This window comes from Cuculus canorus, chromosome 37 (assembly GCF_017976375.1).
Source record: "Cuculus canorus isolate bCucCan1 chromosome 37, bCucCan1.pri, whole genome shotgun sequence".
Taxonomy (NCBI): domain Eukaryota; kingdom Metazoa; phylum Chordata; class Aves; order Cuculiformes; family Cuculidae; genus Cuculus; species Cuculus canorus.
Window position 1 is genome coordinate 761577 of NC_071437.1, and position 21312 is coordinate 782888.

At 55.2% G+C, this 21312-nt stretch overlaps 2 protein-coding genes across 3 annotated transcripts; one reads left to right on the forward strand and one right to left on the reverse strand.

Moving 5' to 3' along the window:
• Window positions 1-1539: 1539 nt before the first annotated feature.
• LOC104055050 (cytochrome P450 2G1-like) lies at window positions 1540-9794 on the forward strand. The gene is made up of 9 exons (XM_054052974.1): window positions 1540-1752; window positions 2901-3063; window positions 3744-3893; window positions 4633-4793; window positions 5547-5723; window positions 6327-6468; window positions 7405-7592; window positions 8416-8557; window positions 9587-9794. The coding sequence occupies exons 1-9, from the start codon at window positions 1570-1572 to the stop codon at window positions 9766-9768; spliced, it is 1488 nt and encodes a 495-aa protein (XP_053908949.1). The 5' UTR covers window positions 1540-1569; the 3' UTR covers window positions 9769-9794.
• Window positions 9795-12164: 2370 nt separating this feature from the next.
• On the reverse strand, window positions 12165-20489 carry LOC104059709 (ras-related protein Rab-4B). 2 transcript variants are annotated; one of them, XM_054052871.1, is made up of 8 exons: window positions 20357-20489; window positions 17469-17549; window positions 16545-16659; window positions 16122-16184; window positions 14230-14384; window positions 14046-14141; window positions 12893-13013; window positions 12165-12402 (listed from the first exon to the last, which is right to left on the reverse strand). In XM_054052871.1, exons 1-7 carry the CDS (start codon window positions 20439-20441, stop codon window positions 12898-12900), a joined length of 711 nt encoding a protein of 236 aa, XP_053908846.1. In that variant the 5' UTR covers window positions 20442-20489; the 3' UTR covers window positions 12165-12402; window positions 12893-12897. The 2 variants fall into 2 exon arrangements, with proteins under 2 accessions (XP_053908846.1, XP_053908845.1); XM_054052870.1 differs by lacking the exon at window positions 20357-20489 and having other exon boundaries at window positions 17469-17790.
• Between the last annotated feature and the right edge of the window lie 823 nt (window positions 20490-21312).

The window sequence follows — 21312 nt, forward strand, 5'->3', positions numbered from 1 at the left end:
GCGGCTCAGTGCAGTGAATGTATGACCTTCCCAAGGTGGATGTTTAATGACGTAAAGGTGTGACCTTCCCAAGTATAGAGACACCCAAGATGGCGTCTCACTAATGAGCGTGTGCGGTGTGACCTCCTCAAGATGGCGTCTCACTAATGAGCGTGTGCGGTGTGACCTCCCCAAGATGGCGTCTCAATAATGAGCGTATAGGTGTGACCTACCCAAGAAGGCGTCTCAGTAGTGAGCGTGGAGGGTGTGACCTCCCCAAGATGGCGTCTCAGTAGTGAGTGTGGACGGTGTGACCTCCCCAAGATGGCGTACATGCACACAAGATGGCGGTGATGAGATGTGACCTTCCCAAGATGGCGGCGCGATGAGGTACATCTGTGACCTTCCCAAGATGGAACCCAAAATCCATTCTATATATGGGGGGGGGATGGGACAAAATGGGGGACAGGAGGGGACAAAGGGGTCACTCAGGAGGGGACATGGGGACAATGGAGGGGGTATGGGGACACTCAGGAGGGGATATAGGGACAATGTGGGGGACATGGGGACAGTGGAGGGGATATGGGGACACTCAGGAGGGGACATGGGGACACAGGAGGTGACAGCGGGGGACACGCGGCCGCTCACGGGGTCCCCGTGGTGCCACACGTGCGGGGGTGCGGTGGCCGTGTTTGCTCGGCGGTGACACGTGTGACAGTTGCGCAATGTCACCTCTGAGTCACCCACGTGTCCCTCCTCGGGGACGGCGGTGGCTTTGGGGACATCGGGGGGACCCCCTGGGACAGTAGTGATGGGGGACAGTAGAGTCCCCTCAGTGTCCCCTTAATGTCCCCTCAGTGTCCCCTCATTATCCCCTCAATATCCCCTCATTATCCCCTCAATATCCCCTCATTATCCCCTCAATCTCCCCTCAATCTCCCCTCAATATCCCCTCAGTGTCCCCTCATTATCCCCTCAATCTCCCCTCAATCTCCCCTCAATCTCCCCTCAATATCCCCTCAATGTCCCCTCAATGTCCCCTCATTATCCCCTCAATATCCCCTCAATATCCCCTCATTAGCCCCTCATTATCCCCTCAATCTCCCCTCAATCTCCCCTCATTATCCCCTCATTATCCCCTCATTATCCCCTCATTATCCCCTCATTATCCCCTCAATATCCCCTCATTATCCCCTCATTATCCCCTCATTATCCCCTCATTATCCCCTCAATATCCCCTCAATATCCCCTCATTATCAGCTCAATATCCCCTCATTATCCCCTCATTGTCCCCTCAATGTCCCCTCAGTGTCCCCTCGTTGTCCCCTCACTGTCCCGTCAATATCCCCCCACTGTCCCCTCACTCCCCCCCCAGGTGTGTCCCCACACTGTCCCCCCCCCCCCCCCCCCCCCCAGGTGTGTCCCCACACGTGTGTCCCCCCCCAGGTGTGTCCCCACACTGTCCCCCCCCCCCCAGGTGTGTCCCCACACGTGTCCCCACACGTGTCCCTTTGTCCCCGCACCTCTCCCCTCCCTTTCGTGTCCCCATAAAAGCCTCTCCGGGGGCCGAAGGTCGCATTTGTCCCCACGATGGAACCCTTCACCGCCTCCATCCTCGTCCTCCTGGGGCTCCTCGGCCTCGGCCTCCTCCTCCGGGGACAGAGGGGACCGAGGGGACAGAGGGGACAACTGCCGCCGGGGCCGAGGCCGCTGCCGCTCGTGGGGAACCTCCTGCACATCTCTCCATGGCGGACGCTGCGGGCGCTGCTCCAGGTCTGGGGACACTGCTGTCACCTCCCCCTGACCCCAATGTCACCCTCTGTCCCCCCAATGTCACCTTCTGTCCCCCCAATGTCACCTTCTGTCCCCCAATGTCACCCTCTGTCCTCCCAATGTCACCTTCTGTCCCCCAATGTCACCTTCTGTCCCCCCAATGTCACCCTCTGTCCTCCCAATGTCACCTTCTGTCCCCAATGTCACCCTCTGTCCTCCCAATGTCACCCTCTGTTCCCCCAATGTCACCTTCTGTCCTCCCAATGTCACCCTCTGTCCCCACAATGTCACCCTCTGTCCCCGCAATGTCACCTTCTGTCCCCCAATGTCACCCTCTGTCCCCCCAATGTCACCTTCTGTTCCCCCAATGTCACCTTCTGTTCCCCAATGTCACCTTCTGTCCCCCCAATGTCACCTTCTGTTCCCCAATGTCACCTTCTGTCCTCCAAATGTCACCTTCTGTCCCCCCAATGTCACCCCATGAAACTGTCACCCCATCCCAGTGTCACCCCCTGTTCTCTAATGTCACCCCATGTCCTCTAATGTCACCCTCTGTGCCCCAAATGTCACCTCCTGTCCTCTGTCACCCCTTGAAACTGTGTCACCCCATCCCAATGTCCCCCCCTGTCCCCCAATGTCCCCCCCTGTCACTCTGTGTCCCCCATCCCAGAGTCACCCCCTGTCCCCGGTCATGGATCAGAGCTTGGGGACACCCACCAGGGCTTTGGGGACTCCAACCATGACATGGGGACCCATTTGGGGCCACCAACCATGGCTTGGGGACATCAGCCATGGCTTTGGGGACCCACTTGAGGACATCAACCATGTCTTGGGGCCACCACCCATGTCTTGAGGCCATCAACCATGGCTTTGGGACCCAAATGGGGACACCAACCATGACTTGGGGCCACCAACTATGACTTGAGGCCATCAACCATGACTTGGAGACCCACTTGGGGCCACCACCCATGTCTTGAGGCCATCAACCATGGCTTTGGGGACCCCTTTGTGGCCCCCACCCATGACCTGGTGCCCCCAGCCATGGTCTGGAGGTCCCTCTGCTGAGGTGGTGGTCACAGGTTGGTCGGAACCCCCTTTGGTGCCACCTCTCGCCGTGTCCCCCCCTCTGTGTCCCCTCTCGTTCTCAGTTGAGTCGCACCTACGGCCCCGTCTTCACCATCTACTTGGGGACACGGCCAGTGGTGGTCCTCTGCGGCCACGATGTCCTCCGTGAAGCTCTGGTGGACAACGCTGAGGCCTTTGCCGGGCGCGGACGAATGCCGACGGTGGAGAGTACCTTCCACGGCCACGGTGAGGGTCTTCTCCAATGGGTTCTTCTCCAATGGGTTCTTCTCAATGGGTTCTTCTCCAATGGGTTCATCTCAATGGGTTCATCTCAATGGGTTCTTCTCCAATGGGTTCATCTCAATGGGTTCATCTCAATGGGTTCTTCTCCAATGGGTTCTTCTCCAATGGGTTCTTCTCAATGGGTTCTTCTCAATGGGTTCCTCTCCAATGGGTTCTTCTCAATGGGTTCCTCTCCAATGGGTTCCTCTCCAATGGGTTCTTCTCAATGGGTTCTTCTCAATGGGTTCCTCTCCAATGCGTTCATCTCCAATGGGTTCTTCCCCATTGGTCCCTCTCCAATGGTTCCATCTCTGTTGGTCCCTCTCCATTGGTTCCCTCTCCATTGGTTCCCTCTCCGTTGGTTCCTCTCCGTTGGTTCCCCCTCTCCATTGGTTCCCCCTCTCCATTGGTTCCTTCTCCGTTGGTTCCCCCTCTCCGTTGGTTCCCCCTCTCCGTTGGTTCCCTCTCCATTGGTCCCTCTCCATTGGTTCCCTCTCCGTTGGTTCCCTCTCCGTTGGTTCCCCCTCTCCGTTGGTTCCCTCTCCGTTGGTTCCCCCACTGTGTCCGTCCCCGTGGGTCCCCCCCGGGCCGGGTCCCCCCCGGAGGGTTCCGGCTGACGGTCCGTCCCTCCGGGGGTCCCCCAGGAGTGGTCTTTGCCAACGGCTCTCGATGGCGAACGCTGCGGCGCTTTTCGCTGACGGTTCTGAGGGATTTCGGAATGGGGCGAAAATCCCTCGAAGAGCGAATCCGGGAGGAGGCGCAGTTCCTCCTGCGGGAGCTGCGGAGCACTCACCGTGAGCCCTGCGACCCACGGAGACCCTCTGCCCCATAGAGACCTCCGACCCACAGAGACCTCTGACCCATAGAGACCCCTCTGCCCCACAGAGACCCCTCTGCCCCATAGAGACCCTCTGGACCCATAGAGACCTCCTCTGCCCCATAGAGACCTCCTCTGCCCTATAGAGATCCCTCTGGACCCATAGAGACCCCCTCTGCCCCATAGAGACCCCTCTGGACCCATAGAGACCCCTCTGCCCCATAGAGACCCCTCTGCCCCATAGAGACCCCCTCTGCCCCATAGAGACCCCTCTGCCCCACAGAGACCTCTGACCCATAGATGCCCCTCTGCCCCATAGAGGCCCCTCAGCTCCATAGATGCCCCTCTGCCCCATAGAGACCCCCTCTGCCCCATAGAGACCCCTCTGCCCCATAGAGACCCCTCTGCCCCATAGAGGCCCCTCAGCCCCATAGAGACCCTCTGGACCCATAGAGACCCCCTCTGCCCCATAGAGACCTCCTCTGCCCCATAGAGACCTCCTCTGCCCTATAGAGACCCCTCTGGACCCATAGAGACCCCTCTGCCCCATAGAGACCCCTCAGCCCCATAGAGACCCCTCAGCCCCATTGATATCCGTCTATAGAGACCCTCTCAGCCCCATAGAGACCCTCTGACCCATAGAGACCCCTCAGCCCCATAGATGCCCCTCTGCCCCATAGATTCTCTGCCCCACAGCTCGTGTTTCTGCCCCACAGAAAAGCCCTTCGATCCCACTTTCTTCTTAAGCTGCGCCGTTTCCAACGTCATTTGCTCCATTGTCTTCGGGAATCGCTTCGATTATCGCGACAAAGAGTTCCTCGAACTGCTGCGACTCATGAACGAGAGCTTCACCGAGATCAGCACCGCCTCCGCGCAGGTGGGGCCGCGCCTGGGGGCGCTTGGGGGGCACTTGGGGGGCAGGGGGGGCACTTGGGGGGCAGAGGGGGCACTTGTGGGGCAGAAGAGTCACTTGGGCAGAACTTGGGGGGCTGAGGAGTCACTTGTGGGTCAGAACTTGTGCAGCAGGAGAGTCACTTGGGGCGCAGAGGGGGAACTTGTGGGGCAGAAGAGTCACTTATGGGGCAGAAGAGCCACTTCTGAGGCAGAAGAGTCACTTTTAGGGCAGAACTTGTGGGGCAGAAGAGTCACTTATGGGGCAGAAGAGTTACTTGTGGGGCAGAGAAGTCACTTTGGCCCCTCCCCCTTTTGGCCCCTCCCCTTGACCCCTCCCCTCTGTGGCCACTCCCACCTTTGGCTCCTCCCCCTCTGTGGCCCACCCCCTTGGCCACTCCCCCTTTGCCCCCTCCCCCCTGTGGCCCCTCCTCCCCGTGCCCCCCTGGCCCCTCCTCCCCCCCTTTGGCCCCTCCTCCCCCTTTGGCCCCTCCTCCTCCCCCGTGGCCCCTCCTCCCCCCTTTGGCCCCTCCTCCCCCCTTTGGCCCCTCCTCCCCCCTTGGCCCCTCCTCTCCCTTTGGCCCCGCCCCTCCTCCTTCTGGCACCGCCCCTCTGTCTCCGCCCCCTTTTGGATGTCGTCCATTTTACATCACCCCTTCCGGGTGACGCTGACTCCTCTGTGACTCCGCCCCCTTTTGGCCCCCCGCCCTATTTGACCACGCCCCCCTCCCCCCCGCAGCTCTACGATATGGCGGAGCCGCTCCTCCGCTTCGCTCCCGGCCGTCACCGCCGCATTCCGCTCCTCCTCCGCCGCCTCCGCGCCTTCATCGCCCGACGCGTCGATCGCAACAGTCGCGACATCGACCGCCAGAGCCCGCGGGACTTCATCGACTCCTTCCTCATCCAAATGGAGGCGGTGCGACCCCCGAAGGGGCCAAAAAGGGACCCCCGAAGGGGCCAAATGGATCCCCCGAAGGGGCCAAAAAGGGATCCCCAAAGGAGACAAAAAGGGATCCCCAAAGGGGACAAAAAGGGATCCCCAAAGGGGCCAAAAAGGGACCCCCGAAGGAGACAAAAAGGGATCCCCCGAAGGGCCAAAAAGGGATCCCCCAGAGGGGCCAAATGGATTCCCCGAAGGGCCAAAAAAGGATCCCCGAAGGGCCAAAAAGGGATCTGTCGAGGGGCCAAATGGATCCCATCGGGCAAAATGGACCCCATAGGGCCAAAGGGAGCCTCTGATCCACCTGTAATCCCAGAGGGCCAAAGGGGTCCCATAGGGGCAAATGGATCCCAGAGGGCCAAAGGGATCCCATAGGGCCAAATGGACCCCCATAGAGCCAAATGGATCCCAGAGGGCCAAATGGACCCTCTGACCCAGTGGTAACCCCAGAGGGCCAAATGGACCCTCTGATCCCATCGTTGATCCTATGGGTCCGAGAGGTTCTCCAGAACCCACGGTTGATGCTATGGGTCCAGGCTGACCCCCAAGTGGCCGTGGTGGCTCTCTGCCCCCCAACAGGAGAAGTCGGACCCCAACTCGGAGTTCAATCGGGAGAATTTGGAACTCACCACTCTCAATTTGTTCTTCGCCGGTACCGAAACCGTCAGTTCGACGTTACGCTTTGGGTTCCTTCTTCTCATGAGACATCCGGACGTCCTCGGTCAGTGGGGCAGGAGGAGCTATGGGGCACACGGACCCATAGGGGCCTCCGCAGACCCATAGAAACCACCACAGACCCATAGAAACCTCTCCAGACCCATAGGAACTCTTCAGAAGGTCCTCCAGACCTTCTAAGGACCCATCATCCATTGGACCTTTCAGCCCCATAGAGACCCCCAAACCCATTGATATTCCCTTATAGAGACCCTCTCAGCCCCATAGAGACCCCCCAAATCCATTGATATCCCCCATAGAGACCTCTCAGCCCCATAGAGACCCTCAAACCCATTGATATTCCCCTATAGAGACCCTCTGAGCCCCATAGAGACCTCTCAGCCCCACAGAGACCCCTCAGACCCATTGATATCCGTCTATAGAGATCTCTCAGCCCCATAGAGACCCCCAAACCCATTGATATTCCCCTATAGAGACCCTCTGAGTCCCATAGAGACCCCTTCAGCCCCACAGAGATCCCTTCACCCCCATAGAGACCCCCCAAACCCATTGATATCCCCATATAGAGACCCCTCAGCCCCATAGAGACCCCTCAGACCCATTGATATCCCCATATAGAGACCCCCTCAGCCCCATAGAGACCCCTCTCAGACCCATAGAGACCTCTTTATCCCCATAGAGACCCCCAAACCCATTGATATTTCCCTATAAAGACCCCTCTCAGCCCCGTAGAGACCCCCTCAGACCCATACAGACCCCTCAGCCCCATTGATATCCGTCTATAGAGACCCCTCAGCCCCATAGAGACCCCCTCAGCCCCACAGAGACCCCTCAGCCCCATTGATATCCGTCTATAGAGACCCCCTCAGCCCCACAGAGACCCCTCAGCCCCATTGATATCCGTCTATAGAGACCCTCTCAGCCCCACAGAGACCCCTCAGCCCCATAGATTTGTCTCTTTTTCCGCCCTTCCGGCGTTCAGCGAAGGTGGTGTCGGAGATCGACGAGGTGCTGGGCCGGGATCGCATTCCGAGCGCGGCGGATCGGCGGCAAATGCCGTACACGGATGCGGTTCTCCACGAGATCCAGCGCTGCAGTGACCTCCTGCCCTTGAACGTCCCCCATCGCGTCACGCGCGACATCGTCTTCCGCGGCTTCTTCATCCCCAAAGTGAGGCCCACGGGACCCATAGAGACCCATAGAGACCCAAAGAGAGACCTCTGACCCACAGAGACCCATAGAGAGACCTCTGACCCATAGAGACCCATAGAGACCCACAGGGGAGACCTCTGACCCATAGAGACACATAGAGAGTCACATAGAGAACCATAGAGACCCATAGAGAGTCAAATAGAGAACCATAGAGACACATAGAGAGTCACATAGAGAACCATAGAGACCCCATAGAGACCCATAGGGATACATAAAGAGCCATAGGGGCACAGAGAGACCCATAGAGACCCATAGAGTCCCCATAGGGACCCATAGAAACACATAGAGACACCATAGAGAGACCCACAGAGGTCTCTTTTTTCCCCATTTCCCCGTATTTCCACCTCCTTTTCCTCTCTTCCCCCCCTTTTCCCCCCATTTTCCTTAATTTCCCCCCTTTTCCCCCAATTTCCCCCTTTTTCCCCCATTTCCCCCCTTTTTCCCCCATTTCCCCCTTTTTTCCCCATTTCCCCCCTTTTTCCCCCATTTCCCCCCCTTTTTTCCCCATTTCTCCCCCATTTCTGCCCCATTTCTCCCCTTTTCCCCCATTTTCTCCCCATTTTCTCCTCTTTTCCCCATTTTTCCCCCTTTTCTCCCCATTTCTGCCCTTTTTCCCCCATTTCCCCCCTTTTTTCCCCATTTCTCCCCCATTTCTCCCCCATTTCTGCCCCATTTCTCCCCTTTTCCCCCATTTTCTCCCCCTTTTCTCCCCCTTTCCCCCCCTTTTTCCCCATTTTCCCCCATTTCCGCCTCATTTCCGCCCCGTTTCCGCCCCCCCCAGGACACGGACGTGTACCCCCTCCTCAGTCCGTCCCTTCACGATCCCTCTCACTTCAAGAACCCCCAAAATTTCGACCCCCAAAACTTTTTGGACGAAAGCGGCAATTTCCGACGCAACGAGGCCTTCGTCCCCTTCTCCGCCGGTAATGAACCCCCACGGGGGGACCCCAAAAACCACACGGGGGACCCCAAAACCCCTTCGGGGACCCCCAAATCCCCTCGGGGACTCCCAAATCTCACTCAGAGACCCTCAAATCCCCCTCAGAGACCCCAAAACCCCCACAGAGACCCCCAAAACCCCCTCAGAGACCCCCAAATCCCCCTCAGAGACCTCCAAACCCCCTCAGAGACCCCAAATACCCTCAGAGACCCCCAAAACCCTCTCAGAGACCCCCAAACCCCTCCAGAGACCCCCAAACCCCTCAAAGACCCCCAAATCCCCCCACAGAGACCCCCAAACCCCCCATAGGGACCCCCAAACCCCCCGCATTGAACCCCAGAACCCTCATAATGACCCCCAGGACCCCCATAGGGACCCCATAACCCCCCCAATGACCCCCATAGGGACCCCAAGACCCCCTCAATGAACCCCATAGGGACTCCATGACACCCCCAAATGACCCCCAGGACCCCCATAGGGACCCCAAGACCCCCACAATGACCCCCATAGGGACCCCAACCCCCCCCCAAAGACCCCATAACCCCCTCCAATGACCTCCAGGACCCCCATAATGACCCCCAGAACCCCCTTAGGGACCCCAAAACACCCATAGGGACCCCATAACCCCCACAATGACCCCCATAGGGACCCTAAGCCCCCCCCAATGACCCCATAACCCCTCCAAATGATCCCCAGGACCTCCATAAAGACCCCAAGACTCCCCCAAAGACCCCATAACCCCCCCAAATGACCCCCAGGATGACCATAATGACCTCCAGGACCCCCATAGGGACCCCAAGACCCCTCCAATGTACCCCAGAACCCCCATAATGACCCCCAGGACCCCCTTAGGGACCCCAAAACCCCCAAAGGGACCCCATAACCCCTCCTATGACCCCCATAGGGACCCCAAGACCCCCCCAAAGACCCCATAACGCCCTCCAATGACCTCCAGGACCCCCTTAGGGACCCCAAAACCCCCCAAAAAACCCCCCCGTTATGACCCCCCCAGGGAAGCGCGTGTGCCTCGGGGAGTCTTTGGCCAAACTCGAGCTCTTCATCTTCCTGACGTCGATCCTTCAGCATTTGGAGCTGCAGCCGCTTTGTCCCCCCTCGGAGCTGCCCACGACCCCCCAAGAGAGCGGCTTCGGGAACATCCCCCCCCAATACCAACTCATCGTCCGACCGCGCTGAGATACCCCCCCAAAAAGAGAGAGAACCCCCCAAAAAAACCCTCACCCCAAAAAAAAGAGAGAGAAAAACCCCCAACCCCCCCCTGGAGCCCCCCATGGGATCCATTTGGTACCTTCCAGGGACCCCCCTCAAAAACAGAGACCCCTATTGGGACCCCCCAAAAAGAAAGAGACCTCACAAAAAGAGAGAGACCCCCCAAAACACCCCCAAAAAAAGAGAGAGACCCCCCAAACCCTCCCCCTGGATTCTCCCATGAGATCCATTTGGTACCTTCCAGGGACCCCCCAAAAGAGAGACCCCCATTGGGACCCCCTTAAAGAGAGAGACCCCCCCCAAAAACACCCCAAAAAGAGAGAGACCCCCAACCCCCCCCCCCCCCGAAACCCCCCTGGGAACCCCCAAAAAGAGAGAGACCCCCCCAAAACCCCCCCTGGATCCCCCCCATGAGATCCATTTGGTACCTTCCAGGGACCCCCCAAAAGAGAGACCCCCATTGGGAACCCCCCTGAGACCCCCCCAAAAAAGAGACGCCCCAAAACCCCCTCAGAGAGAGAAACCCCCAAAACACCCCCAAAAAAGAGAGAGAGACCCCTCAAACCCCCCCTGGAACCCCCCATGAGATCCATTTGGTACCTTCCAGGGACCCCCCCCAAAAACAGAGACCCCCATTGGGACCCCCCAAAACCAGAGGGACCCCCAAAACCCCCCAAAAAACAGAGAGACCCCAAAACACCCCAAAAACCCCCCAATAAAGGCCCCATTGGAGTCAATGGGTTTCGGTGTCTCTGGAGGGAAGCGGGGGCGGAGCTGAAGGGGTTAATTAATGACCCCCCCGTTAATTAATGGGGCCTTAATGAGTCATTAATGAGCACTCGTTAATGACTGAGCGGCACCGGTGCGGTGATTAATGATTGTCATTAGGCATTGATCGTTAAATCACTGATCATTAATCATTAATCATCAATCATTAATCATCGATCATTAATCATTAATCATCAGTCATTAATCGTTAATCATTAGTCGTTAATCATTGATCATCATTACTTATCAATCATTGATCATTAATCATTAGTCATTAATCATTAATCATCAGTCAGTCATTAATTGTTAATCATTAATGATCAATCATTGATCATCATTACTTATCAATCATTGATCATTAGTCATTAGTCGTTAATCATTAATTATTGATCATTGATTATGGATCATTAATCATCAATCATTAATCTTTGATCATTAATCATTGATCATCAATCATTGATCATTAATCATTAATCATCAATCATTGATCATCAATCATTGATCATCAATCATTAATCATTAATCATTGATCATCAATCATTGATCATTAATCATCAATCATTGATTATTGATCATTAATCATTAATCGTTACTCAATCATTTTTTTTTAAATCTCAAATTAAAAAAATAAAAATAAATCTTTTAAAATTTTTTTTAATTTGAGATTTTTTTTAATTTGAGTTTTTTTTTATTTGAGTTTTTTTTATTTGAGGTTTTTTTTTGCCCTTTTTCACACAATTTTTCACCTCCGGAATGGAAGAAACAAAAAAAATATTTTTTTCTTTTAAATTTTTTTTTAATTTGAATTTTTTTTTTTCCGCTTTTTTTGTTTTTTTTTTCCAGAAAAAGCCCCATTTCCCCTTTGCGCCGCAGCTCAGGGCCCCCCGGGGCCCCCCGAGATTCTCAGTGCAATAAATAACAGGAAAAGAACCCCAAAACCCCCCCCCCGCCCCTCATTTTGGCCCCTCCCCCCACTTGGGGGCAGAGGGACCCCAAAAACCCCATAGAGGACGACTTGGGGGGCAGAGGGGCCCCAGAACTCCATAGAGGACGACTTGGGGGGCAGAGGGACCCCAAAACCCCATAGAGGACGACTTGGGGGGACCCCAAAACCCTATAGAGGACGACTTGGGGGGCAGAGGGACCCCAAAACCCCATAGAGGACGACTTGGGGGGCACAGGGACCCCAAAACCCTATAGAGGACGACTTGGGGGGACCCCAAAACCCCATAGAGGACGACTTGGGGGGCAGAGGGACCCCAAAACTCTATAGAGGACGACTTGGGGGGCAGAGGGACCCCAAAACTCCATAGAGGACGACTTGTGGGGACCCCAAAACCCCATAGAGGACAACTTGGGGGGCAGAGGGACCCCAAAACCCCATAGAGGACGACTTGGGGGGACCCCAAAACCCCATAGAGGGCGACTTGGGGGGCAGAGGGACCCCTTTAACCCCATAGAGGACGACTTGGGGGGCACAGGGACCCCAAAACCCCATAGAGCACGACTTGGGGGGCAGAGGGACCCCTTTAACCCCATAGAGGACAACTTGGGGGGCACAGGGACCCCAAAACCCCATAGAGCATGACTTGGGGGGGACCCCAAAACCCCACAGAGGGCGACTTGGGGGGCAGAGGGACCCCAAAACCCCATAGAAGGCGGCTTGGGGGGCAGAGGGACCCCAAAACCCCATAGAAGGCGGCTTGGGGGGCAGAGGGACCCCCCAAAACCCCTTTGAGGACGATATTGGGGTTCAGGGGGTGACGATGACACCGAAGTGAATCCGTCGGAATCCCATCGGCGTCGGAAGGGGCTCCGTCGAGGCACGAGATCCTAAAAATAGGGGGAAATACCCCTAAAATGGGGGAAACAGCCCCAAAATGGGGGGAAATACCCCTAAAATGGGGGAAATGGCTCCAAAATGGGGGGAAATGGTCCTAAAATAGGGGGAAACGCTCCTATTTTAGGGGGGAAATGGCCCCAAAATGGGGGAAATGGCCCTAAAATGGGGGGAAATGCACCAAAATGGGGGGAAATGCACCAAAATGGGGGGAAATGCACCAAAATGGGGGGAAATGCACCAAAATGGGGGGAAATGGCCCTAAAATGGGGAAAACAGCCCTGAAATGGGGGGAAATGGCTCAAAATGGGGAGAAACGGCCCAAAAATGAGGGGAAACGGCCCAAAAATTGGAGGAAATGGGCCTAAAATGGGGGGAAACGCCCCAAAATTGAGGGGAATAAGAGGAGAGAGAGGATAAAAGTGGGGGTTCAGGGGGGTTTTGGGGTTCGGGGAGAGGTTTTGGGGGTCTCTCGGGGCTCACGGGGCTCAGCAGGTGCACGGCTGACGTTGGGGGGCGGCGGAACCCCGAGGTTGGCGGAGATGGCGGAGAGAAGCGTCTCCGTATTGGATCCCCGAACCCATTCGCTCGGGATCGAGTTCACCTGGAAAGAAAAAAGAGAGAGAGAGGGGGAAAAAAGGATCAAAATCCACAGCGGGAGAGAAAATTTGCAGAAAATCCACACCGGGAGCCAAAATTAGCAGCTCCGAGAGGGAAAACCTCCATCCCAATGATCCAAAACCTCCAATGAGGATCCAAAACCTCCATCCCAATGACCTAAACTGTCAACGAGAACCTAAAACCTCCATCCCAATGATCCAAAACCTCCAATGAGGATCCAAAACCTCCAATGAGGATCCAAAACCTCCATCCCAATGACCTAAACCTTCAACGAGAACCCAAAACCTCCATCCCAATGATCCAAAACCTCCAATAAGGATCCAAAACCTCCAATGAGGGTCCAAAACCTCCAATGAGGGTCCAAAACCTCCATCCCAACGATCCAAAACCTCCAATGAGTATCCAAAACCTCCATCCCAATGACCTAAACCTTCAACGAGAACCCAAAACCTCCATCCCAACAATCCAAAACCTCCAATAAGGATCCAAAACCTCCAACGAGAACCCAAAACCTCCATCCCAATGATCCAAAACCTCCATCCCAATGATCCAAAACCTCCATCCCAACGATCCAAAACCTCCAATAAGGATCCAAAACCTCCAATAAGGATCCAAAACCTCCATCCCAACGATCCAAAACCTCCAATAAGGATCCAAAACCTCCAATGAGGGTCCAAAACCTCCATCCCAACGATCCAAAACCTCCAATAAGGATCCAAAACCTCCAATAAGGATCCAAAACCTCCATCCCAACGATCCAAAACCTCCAATAAGGATCCAAAACCTCCAATGAGGGTCCAAAACCTCCAATGAGGGTCCAAAACCTCCATCCCAACGATCCAAAACCTCCAATGAGTATCCAAAACCTCCATCCCAACGACCTAAACCTTCAACGAGAACCCAAAACCTCCATCCCAACGATCCCAAACCTCCTCTGGGATCCAACCTCTCCCTCCCCAAGATCCAAACCCCCTGGTCCCTCATCCCAAGGAACACCGATCCGGCGTCGCCGTACCCGACTCAATTTTGTTCAGGATGGTCCGGGCGCATTTGAGGAAGGCCTCTTCCACGTTCTCCCCCGTCAAGGCGCTGGTTTCCAAGAACATGAGCTCTAGGAAGGACAACGACCTCGTTAACCCCCACCAGCGTTAATTAAAAGGCCTTAATTAAAAGGCCGCCGTTTCTCCTTTCCATCTCACCGTTCTCCTGAGCGAAGCGTGAAGCTTCCAAGAAGGTCACTTCCCGATCGGCATCTAAATCCTTCTTGTTTCCGCAGAGGATGATGACGATGTTGGGACTGGCGAGCGTCCGGGCGTCCGTCAGCCAGTTGGTCAACGCGTTGTATGTCTCCCGGCTGGAATGGAGCAAAAACCGCCATGAAATGACCCAAAATGCCATGAAATGACCCAAAAATGCCATGAAATGACCCAAAAATGCCACGAAATGACCCAAAAATGACCCAAGACACCACAAAACGCCACAAAATGACCCAAAACGCCACAAAATGACCCAAAAATGTCACAAAATGACCCAAAAATGTCATGAAATGACCCAAAACGCCACAAAATGACCCAAAAATGCCACAAAATGACCCAAAAATGCCACGAAATGACCCCAAAACGCCACGAAACGACCCCAAAATGCCACAAAATGACCCCAAAATGCCACAAAATGACCCCAAAACGCCATAAAATGACCCCAAAATGCCATGAAATGACCCTCAAATGCCAGAAGTGTCCCTAAAATACCACAAAGTGACCCAAAATGCCCTCAGAACGCCCCCAAATGCCACAAAATGACCCCAAAAGACCACAAAATGCCTTCAAATGCCCTCAGAACACCTCAAAATGCCACAAAATACCCTCAAACGCCACAAAGCGACCCAAAACGACCCAAGAAGACTCTCAAACGCCACAAGTGTCCCTAAAATACCACAAAGTGACCCAAAAATACCACAAAGTGACCCCAAATGCCCTCAGAACGCCCCCAAAAGACCACAAAATGCCCCAAAATGCCTTCAAATGCCCTCAGAACACTTCAAAATGCCTTCCAAAGTCCTCAGAACGCCACAAAATGCCCCAAAATGACCCAAAAAGATTACAAAATGCACCCAAATGCCCTCAGAACACTCCAAAATGCCATAAAACGCCTCAAAATGACCACAAAACACCCCAAAATGCCACAAAATGTCCCCAAAAGACAGCAAAATGTCCCCAAAATGCCCTCAAACATCCCCAAATGCCTTCAAATGTCCTCAGAACACCACAAAAATGCCACAAAATGTCCGAAAATGCCACAAAACACAACAAAACGACCCAAAATGCCCTCAAACACCCCAAAATGTCTTCAAATGTCCTCAGAACGCTCCAAAATGCCACAAAATTCCTCCAAATGCCACAAAACACCCCAAAACTGCTACAAAATGCCACAAAAGCGCCACAAAAGCCTCCGAAAAGGCCCTAAAATGCCCCAAAATGACCATCAATTGCCCCAAAATGACCATAAATTGCCCCAAAACACAGCAAAATGCCACAAAATGACCCAAAAGTGCCAGAAAACGTCCCAAAGCGCCACAAGTGTCCTAAAAAGACGCAAAAGGCCGCAAAAGGCCCTAAAACATCCCAAAATGACCCATAGTGCCACAAAATGCACCGAAAGTGCCGCAGAACACCACAAAAGGCCCGAAGGCACCACAAAATGACCCTAAATTGCCACAAAATGGCCCAAAATCACCCCAAAAATGCCCCAAAAGACACCAAAATGCCCCAAAATAACCACAAAATGCCCCAAAGTGACCCAAAACACACCAAAATGCCAACAATTGTCCCAAAATCACCCCAAAAGTGACTCAAAATACACCAAAATGCCCCCAAATGCCCTCAGAATGCCACAAAGTGCCACAAACCCCCCCCGAAAGCACCACAAAATGCGCCCAAACTTCCCCAAATTGCCCCAAAATGCCCTCAGAATGCCCCACAACGCCCCCAAAGCGCCCTAAAATGACCCACAACGCCCTAAAATGACCCAAAAGCCGGGGGTTGAGCCCGAATTTTTCCTGATTCCAAAGGATTTTTGGGATTTATGGACCCACCTGGTGATGTCGTAGACCAGCAACGCGCCGGCTGCGCCCCGGTAGTAACTCCTGGTCACTGACCTGAGGAGGAAGAGGAGGAGGAAGGAACGGGTGGGAGAAGACCACCCGGAGGCTCCGGTTTGGGGGACTCGGAGGCTCCGGTTTGGGATTTTGGGAATGATTCCTTCATGGAAAGACTGGTGAAGCCCTCCAGGCGCTGCTCAGGGAGGTGGTGGAGTCTCCATCCATGGAGGGTTCAAAAGCGGTGGAGATGAGGTGCTCGGAGATGGTTTAGTGGTGGACAGGGATGGATGGACTCCATCATCTCCAAACTCTTTTCCAACCAAACCATTCCAGGTTTCCATAGGTGCCGTTTTGGACAAGAAGAGGAGCCCAAAAAAGCCATCGGACGCCGCCGGGAAGGATTTGGTTTTGCCATACCTGAACCTTTCCTGCCCGGCCGTGTCCCAGATCTGGAGCTTCACCGTCTTCCCACCAACGTTGACCACTTTGGAGCCAAATTCTACCCCGATCGTGTGGTTGGAATCCTGTTTGACTGCGGGAAATCAAGGAGACGGAGGAAGAAAGGATTGCAAAATGCTCCAAATGCCTTCAAAACACCCTCGAATGCCACAAAACGCCCCAAAATGCCACCGAATGCCACCAAAAATGCCACAAAAGGCCCTAAAACGCACCCAAAACACCCCCAAATGTCCTCAAAACACCCTCAAATGCCACAAAACGCCCCAAAATGCTGCAAAATGATCCCAAACACCACAAAGCGACCCAAAATGCCAGAAAAGTGCCCCTAAAATGCCCCAAAAGTACCCCTAAAACGCCACAGAGTGACCCAAAATGCCACAAAATGCCCTCAAACACCACAAAAAGGGCCCCCAAAAGGCCCCAAAACGCCCCAAAATGCCACAAAATTGTCCCAGAATGCCCCAAAAATGCCACAGAGTGACCCAAAAAGCCACAAAATGCCCTCAAACACCACAAAAAGGGCCCCAAAAAGGCCCCAAAACACCCCAAAATCATCCCAGAACGCCCCAAAATGCCCCAGAGTGACCCAAAATGCCACAAAATGCCCTCAAACACCACAAAAAGGGCCCCAAAAAGGCCCAAAATCGTCCCAGAACGCCCCAAAATGCCACAGAGTGACCCAAAATGCCACAAAATGTCCTCACACACCACAAAAAGGGCCCCAAAAAGGCCCAAAATCGTCCCAGAACGCCCCAAAATGCCACAGAGTGACCCAAAATGCCACAAAATGCCCTCAAACACCACAAAAAGGCCCCAAAAGGTCCCAAAATCGTCCCAGAACGCCCCAAAACGCCCCCAAACGCCCCCAACTCCGCCATTCACATTTGTTCTCGATGAACTGGTGCAGCAGACAGGATTTTCCGGTGCCGGCGCTCCCGATCACCAGGAATTTGAAGAGGAAATCTGAGGAGAAAGAGGGCAAAAAAAGGAGGATTTTGGGCCATTTCTGTTCGCTTTTGGGCAACGGTGGTTCTTCGCTTTTTTGATCCCACCCGGAGAAAGCCCCAAAAAGCAATGGGTTTTTGCCCTCATTTTGGTGCTCGATGAAAGCGGAAGGAGCCCAAAGGGGCCCCAAATCCCAACCCGGACCCCTATAGTCCTTATAGGGCCCCCCCATAGCCTCCCCCAGACCTCCTATAAGAGCCCCCAGACCCCCTATAGCCCCCACGACCCCCTGTAGGAGCCCCCAGACCCCTATAGAGCCCCCAGACCCCGTTTAGGAGCCCCCAGACCCCCTATAGCCTCCCCCAAACCCCCTATAGGAGCCCCCAGATCCCCCTACAGCCTCCCCCAAACCCCCTATAGGAGCCCCCAGATCCCCTACAGCCTCCCCCAAACCCCCTATAGGAGCCCCCAGATCCCCTATAGCCCCTCCAACCCCCTATAGGAGCCCCCAGACGCCCATAGGAGCCATATAGACCCTATAAGGACCCCCAGACTCCTATAACGCCCCCCTCCCTGACCCACTATAGGGACTGCAGACACTTATAGGAGCCCCCAGACCCCCTATAGCCCCCCCGACCCCCTATAGGAGCCCCCAGACACCCATAGGAGCCCCCCGACCCCCTATAGGAGCCCCCAGACCCCCTATAGGAGCCCCCAGACTCCTATAACGACCCCCTCCCTGATCCACTATAGGGACTCCAAGCACTTATAGGAGCCCCCAGACCCCCTATAGGAGCCCCAATCCCCTATAGGAGCCCCTAGAACCCCTATAGGAGCCACATAGACCCTATAGGGACCCCCAGGCTCCTATAACGCCCCCCTCCCCGACCCACTATAGGGACTGCAGACACTTATAGGAGCCCCGAGACCCCCTATAGGAGCCCCCAGACTGCCTATACGCCCCCCCCGAGCTGCTATAAGAGCCCCCAGGGCCCTTATAGGAGACATTTAGGCCCTATAGGGGCTCCCAGACCCCTATAGGAGTCCTCACACCCCTATAGGTGACCCCCCCAGACACCTATAGGGCTTATAGAGCCCCTACAGGACCCTTAGAGATCCCCTATAGGGCCTCCCAGACACCCCCCACCCCCCACAGGGGCCCTCACACTCCCTATAGGCCCCTCTATAGATCCCATATAGTCCCCATAGGACCCCTATAGGCCCCACAGACCCTCTACAGATCCCATATAGTCCCTATAGGACCCCTACAGGCCCACTGGAGGGCTCATATAGCCCTTATAGGACCCGCAGAGCCCCTATAGGATCCCTATAGATCCCTTACAGGACCCACACAGGCCCTCATAGAGCCCCTACAGGACCCATATAGTCCCTATAGGACCCGTACAGACCCCCCATAGGCCTCCGAGAAGCCCTATATGACGCATAAGAGCCCCTACAGACACCCTATGGGGCTCATATAGGCCCTATATAGGGACCTGTAGGGGTCCCCTTTAAGACATAGAGGACCCCTCAACCTCCTATAGGGTTCCTATAGGACTCATAGAGCCCCTACAGACCTCATATAGGGTTCCTATAGAGCCCCTACGGACCCCTATAGGACGCCCATAGGACCCATAGAGCCCCTATAGGACACCCCCAGACCCCCTACAGAGTTCCTATAGTCTCTATAGGACCCATACAGAGCCTCCTACAGGGCCCCGAGAACCCCTATACAATGCATAGAGCCCCTACAGGCCCCCCTATAAGATATATAGGGCCCCCATAGGACCCACAGAAACCCTATAGGACCCGCCCCGACCTCCTATAGGGTTCGTGTAGTCCCTATAGAACCCTGATAGAGCCCCTATGGACCCTCTATAGGGCTTCTACAGTCCCTACAGGACCCATAGAGCCCCTATAGACCCCCTCTAGACCCCATACAGGTCCCCTATAAGACATATAGGGTCCCCATGGGACCCACAGAAACTCTATAGGATTCCTCCAGACCTCCTATAGGGTTCTCAGAGGACCCACAGAGCCCCTACAGACCCCCTATAGGGCCCATATAGTCCCTATAGGACCCATAGAGACCCCCCATAGGGCCCATATAATCCCTATAGGGCCCCAAAGGACCCCTACAGACAGCCCCCATAGAACCCAAAGAGACCCTATAGGACCCCTACAGTCCCTATAGGATCCACAGAGCCCCTACAAATCCCCCGTAGGACCCCAACAGAGCCCCTACAGCCCCCCTATAGGACCCATAGAAATCCTATAGGACACCCTCAGGTCCCCTACAGTGTTCCTATAGTCCCTATAGGACCCGTACAGACCCCCTACAAGACATATAGAACCCCCATAGGACCCATAGAGCCCCTACAGAGCCTCTATAGTCCATATAGGACTCCTATAGAGCACCTACAGAACGCTATGGGACACCTACAGGACCCAAAGAGTCTCTACAGACCCCTACAGAGCCCCTACAGACCCCTTCAGGACCCATAGAGCCCCCACAGACCCCCATAGAGCTCCTACAGGATCCATACAGCCCCTACAGGACCCCTACAAAGCCCCTACAGGACACATACAGGACCCATAAAGCCCCTACAGGACCCCTACAGACCCCTTCAGGACCCACAGAGCCTCTACAGACCCCTACAGACCCCTATAGAGCCCCTACAGGACCCATAGTGCCCCTACAGGACCCCTATAGACCCCCCACAGGTCCCTCCCTCCCCTATAGGGCGCCCCCATCCCCCCCCTCTGACTCCTATAGGCGCTCTCAGCCCCCTATAGGCGCCCCCCCCCTCCCCCCCCGGCCCCACCGTAGGTCTCGGACATGGCTGTACGGAACGGAGCGCGGCGCAATATGGCGGCGCCCAGGAGCCGCTTTTCCGGGTCTGTGCGCATGCGCCAAACCGAGAGCTGCCAGTACTTGGGCGTGGCCACGAGGCGGGGGGCGTGACCACAGAGGCGCCTGCGGGCCAGTGCGCATGCGCACAGCGAGACGATACTAATAGGGAGACAAGTGGGGGCGTGGCCAAGGCTGGAGGGCGTGGCCAGAGGGACGCGGCGCTCCTGGGTCCTAAACTCGACCCTCACCCATTCAAGGAGGTCTCCCAGCCCTGAACCCCCCCCCAAATCCATTCCACCCCCCCCACTTTGGCTCTATGAGCCTCTCTCAAGGCCCCCCCGCAGCCCCAGGGACCCCCCCCAGCCCCCAAAATCCCAAATCCCCCCAAAATCCACACCCATAAACTCCCCCTGAACCCCTCAAACACAACCTGGAACATAGGGGGAGGGTTTATTTTTTTGTGGGGGGCATAATTTGGGGGGGAGGGGGGGGGCAGCTCCAGGTGCAATGTCTGCAGAGAGACTCTGGGTACAATGCGGGGGGGGCCCCGAAAACCCCCTGTGTGGCAGTGAGGGGGGGGGAAGAGAGGGGGGGGGGGGAAAAGGGGGGTGGAGGTAAAAAAAGAGGGGTAAAAAAGGGGGGGGGCAAAAATAATGGGGTAAAAAGAGGGCCCGGCGTCAAAAAAGGGGGGTGGGGGTAAAAAAAAGTGAGTAAAAAGGGAGGGTGGGAATGAAAAAAGGGGCATAAAAGGGGGGGTGGGGGTAAAATGGGGCTGGGGGGCAAAGAAAGGGGGGTGGGGGTAAAAAAGAGGGGGTAAAAAGGGGGTTGGGGGTAAAAAAGGAGTGTGTGTGTGGGGAAAAGGGGGGTAGAAATGGGGTGGGGTAAAAAAAAGGGGTAAAAAGGGGAGTGGGGGGAAAAAGAGGAAAG

Coding starts and splice junctions, on each gene's coding strand:
- LOC104055050 (XM_054052974.1), top strand. CDS start 1,570: ATGGAACCCTTCACCGCCTCCATCCTCGTCCTCCTGGGGCTCCTCGGC. Junction 1,753..2,900: donor CGCTGCGGGCGCTGCTCCAG/GTCTGGGGACAC, acceptor TCTCGTTCTCAG/TTGAGTCGCACCTACGGCCC. Junction 5,724..6,326: donor TCCTCATCCAAATGGAGGCG/GTGCGACCCCCG, acceptor GCCCCCCAACAG/GAGAAGTCGGACCCCAACTC.
- LOC104059709 (XM_054052870.1), bottom strand. CDS start 17,763: ATGGGGGGGCCCTATAAGGACTATAGGGGTCCGGGTTGGGATTTGGGG. Junction 16,660..17,468: donor CCAGTTCATCGAGAACAAAT/GTGAATGGCGGA, acceptor GATTTCCCGCAG/TCAAACAGGATTCCAACCAC. Junction 14,142..14,229: donor ACGCTTCGCTCAGGAGAACG/GTGAGATGGAAA, acceptor TGTCCTTCCTAG/AGCTCATGTTCTTGGAAACC.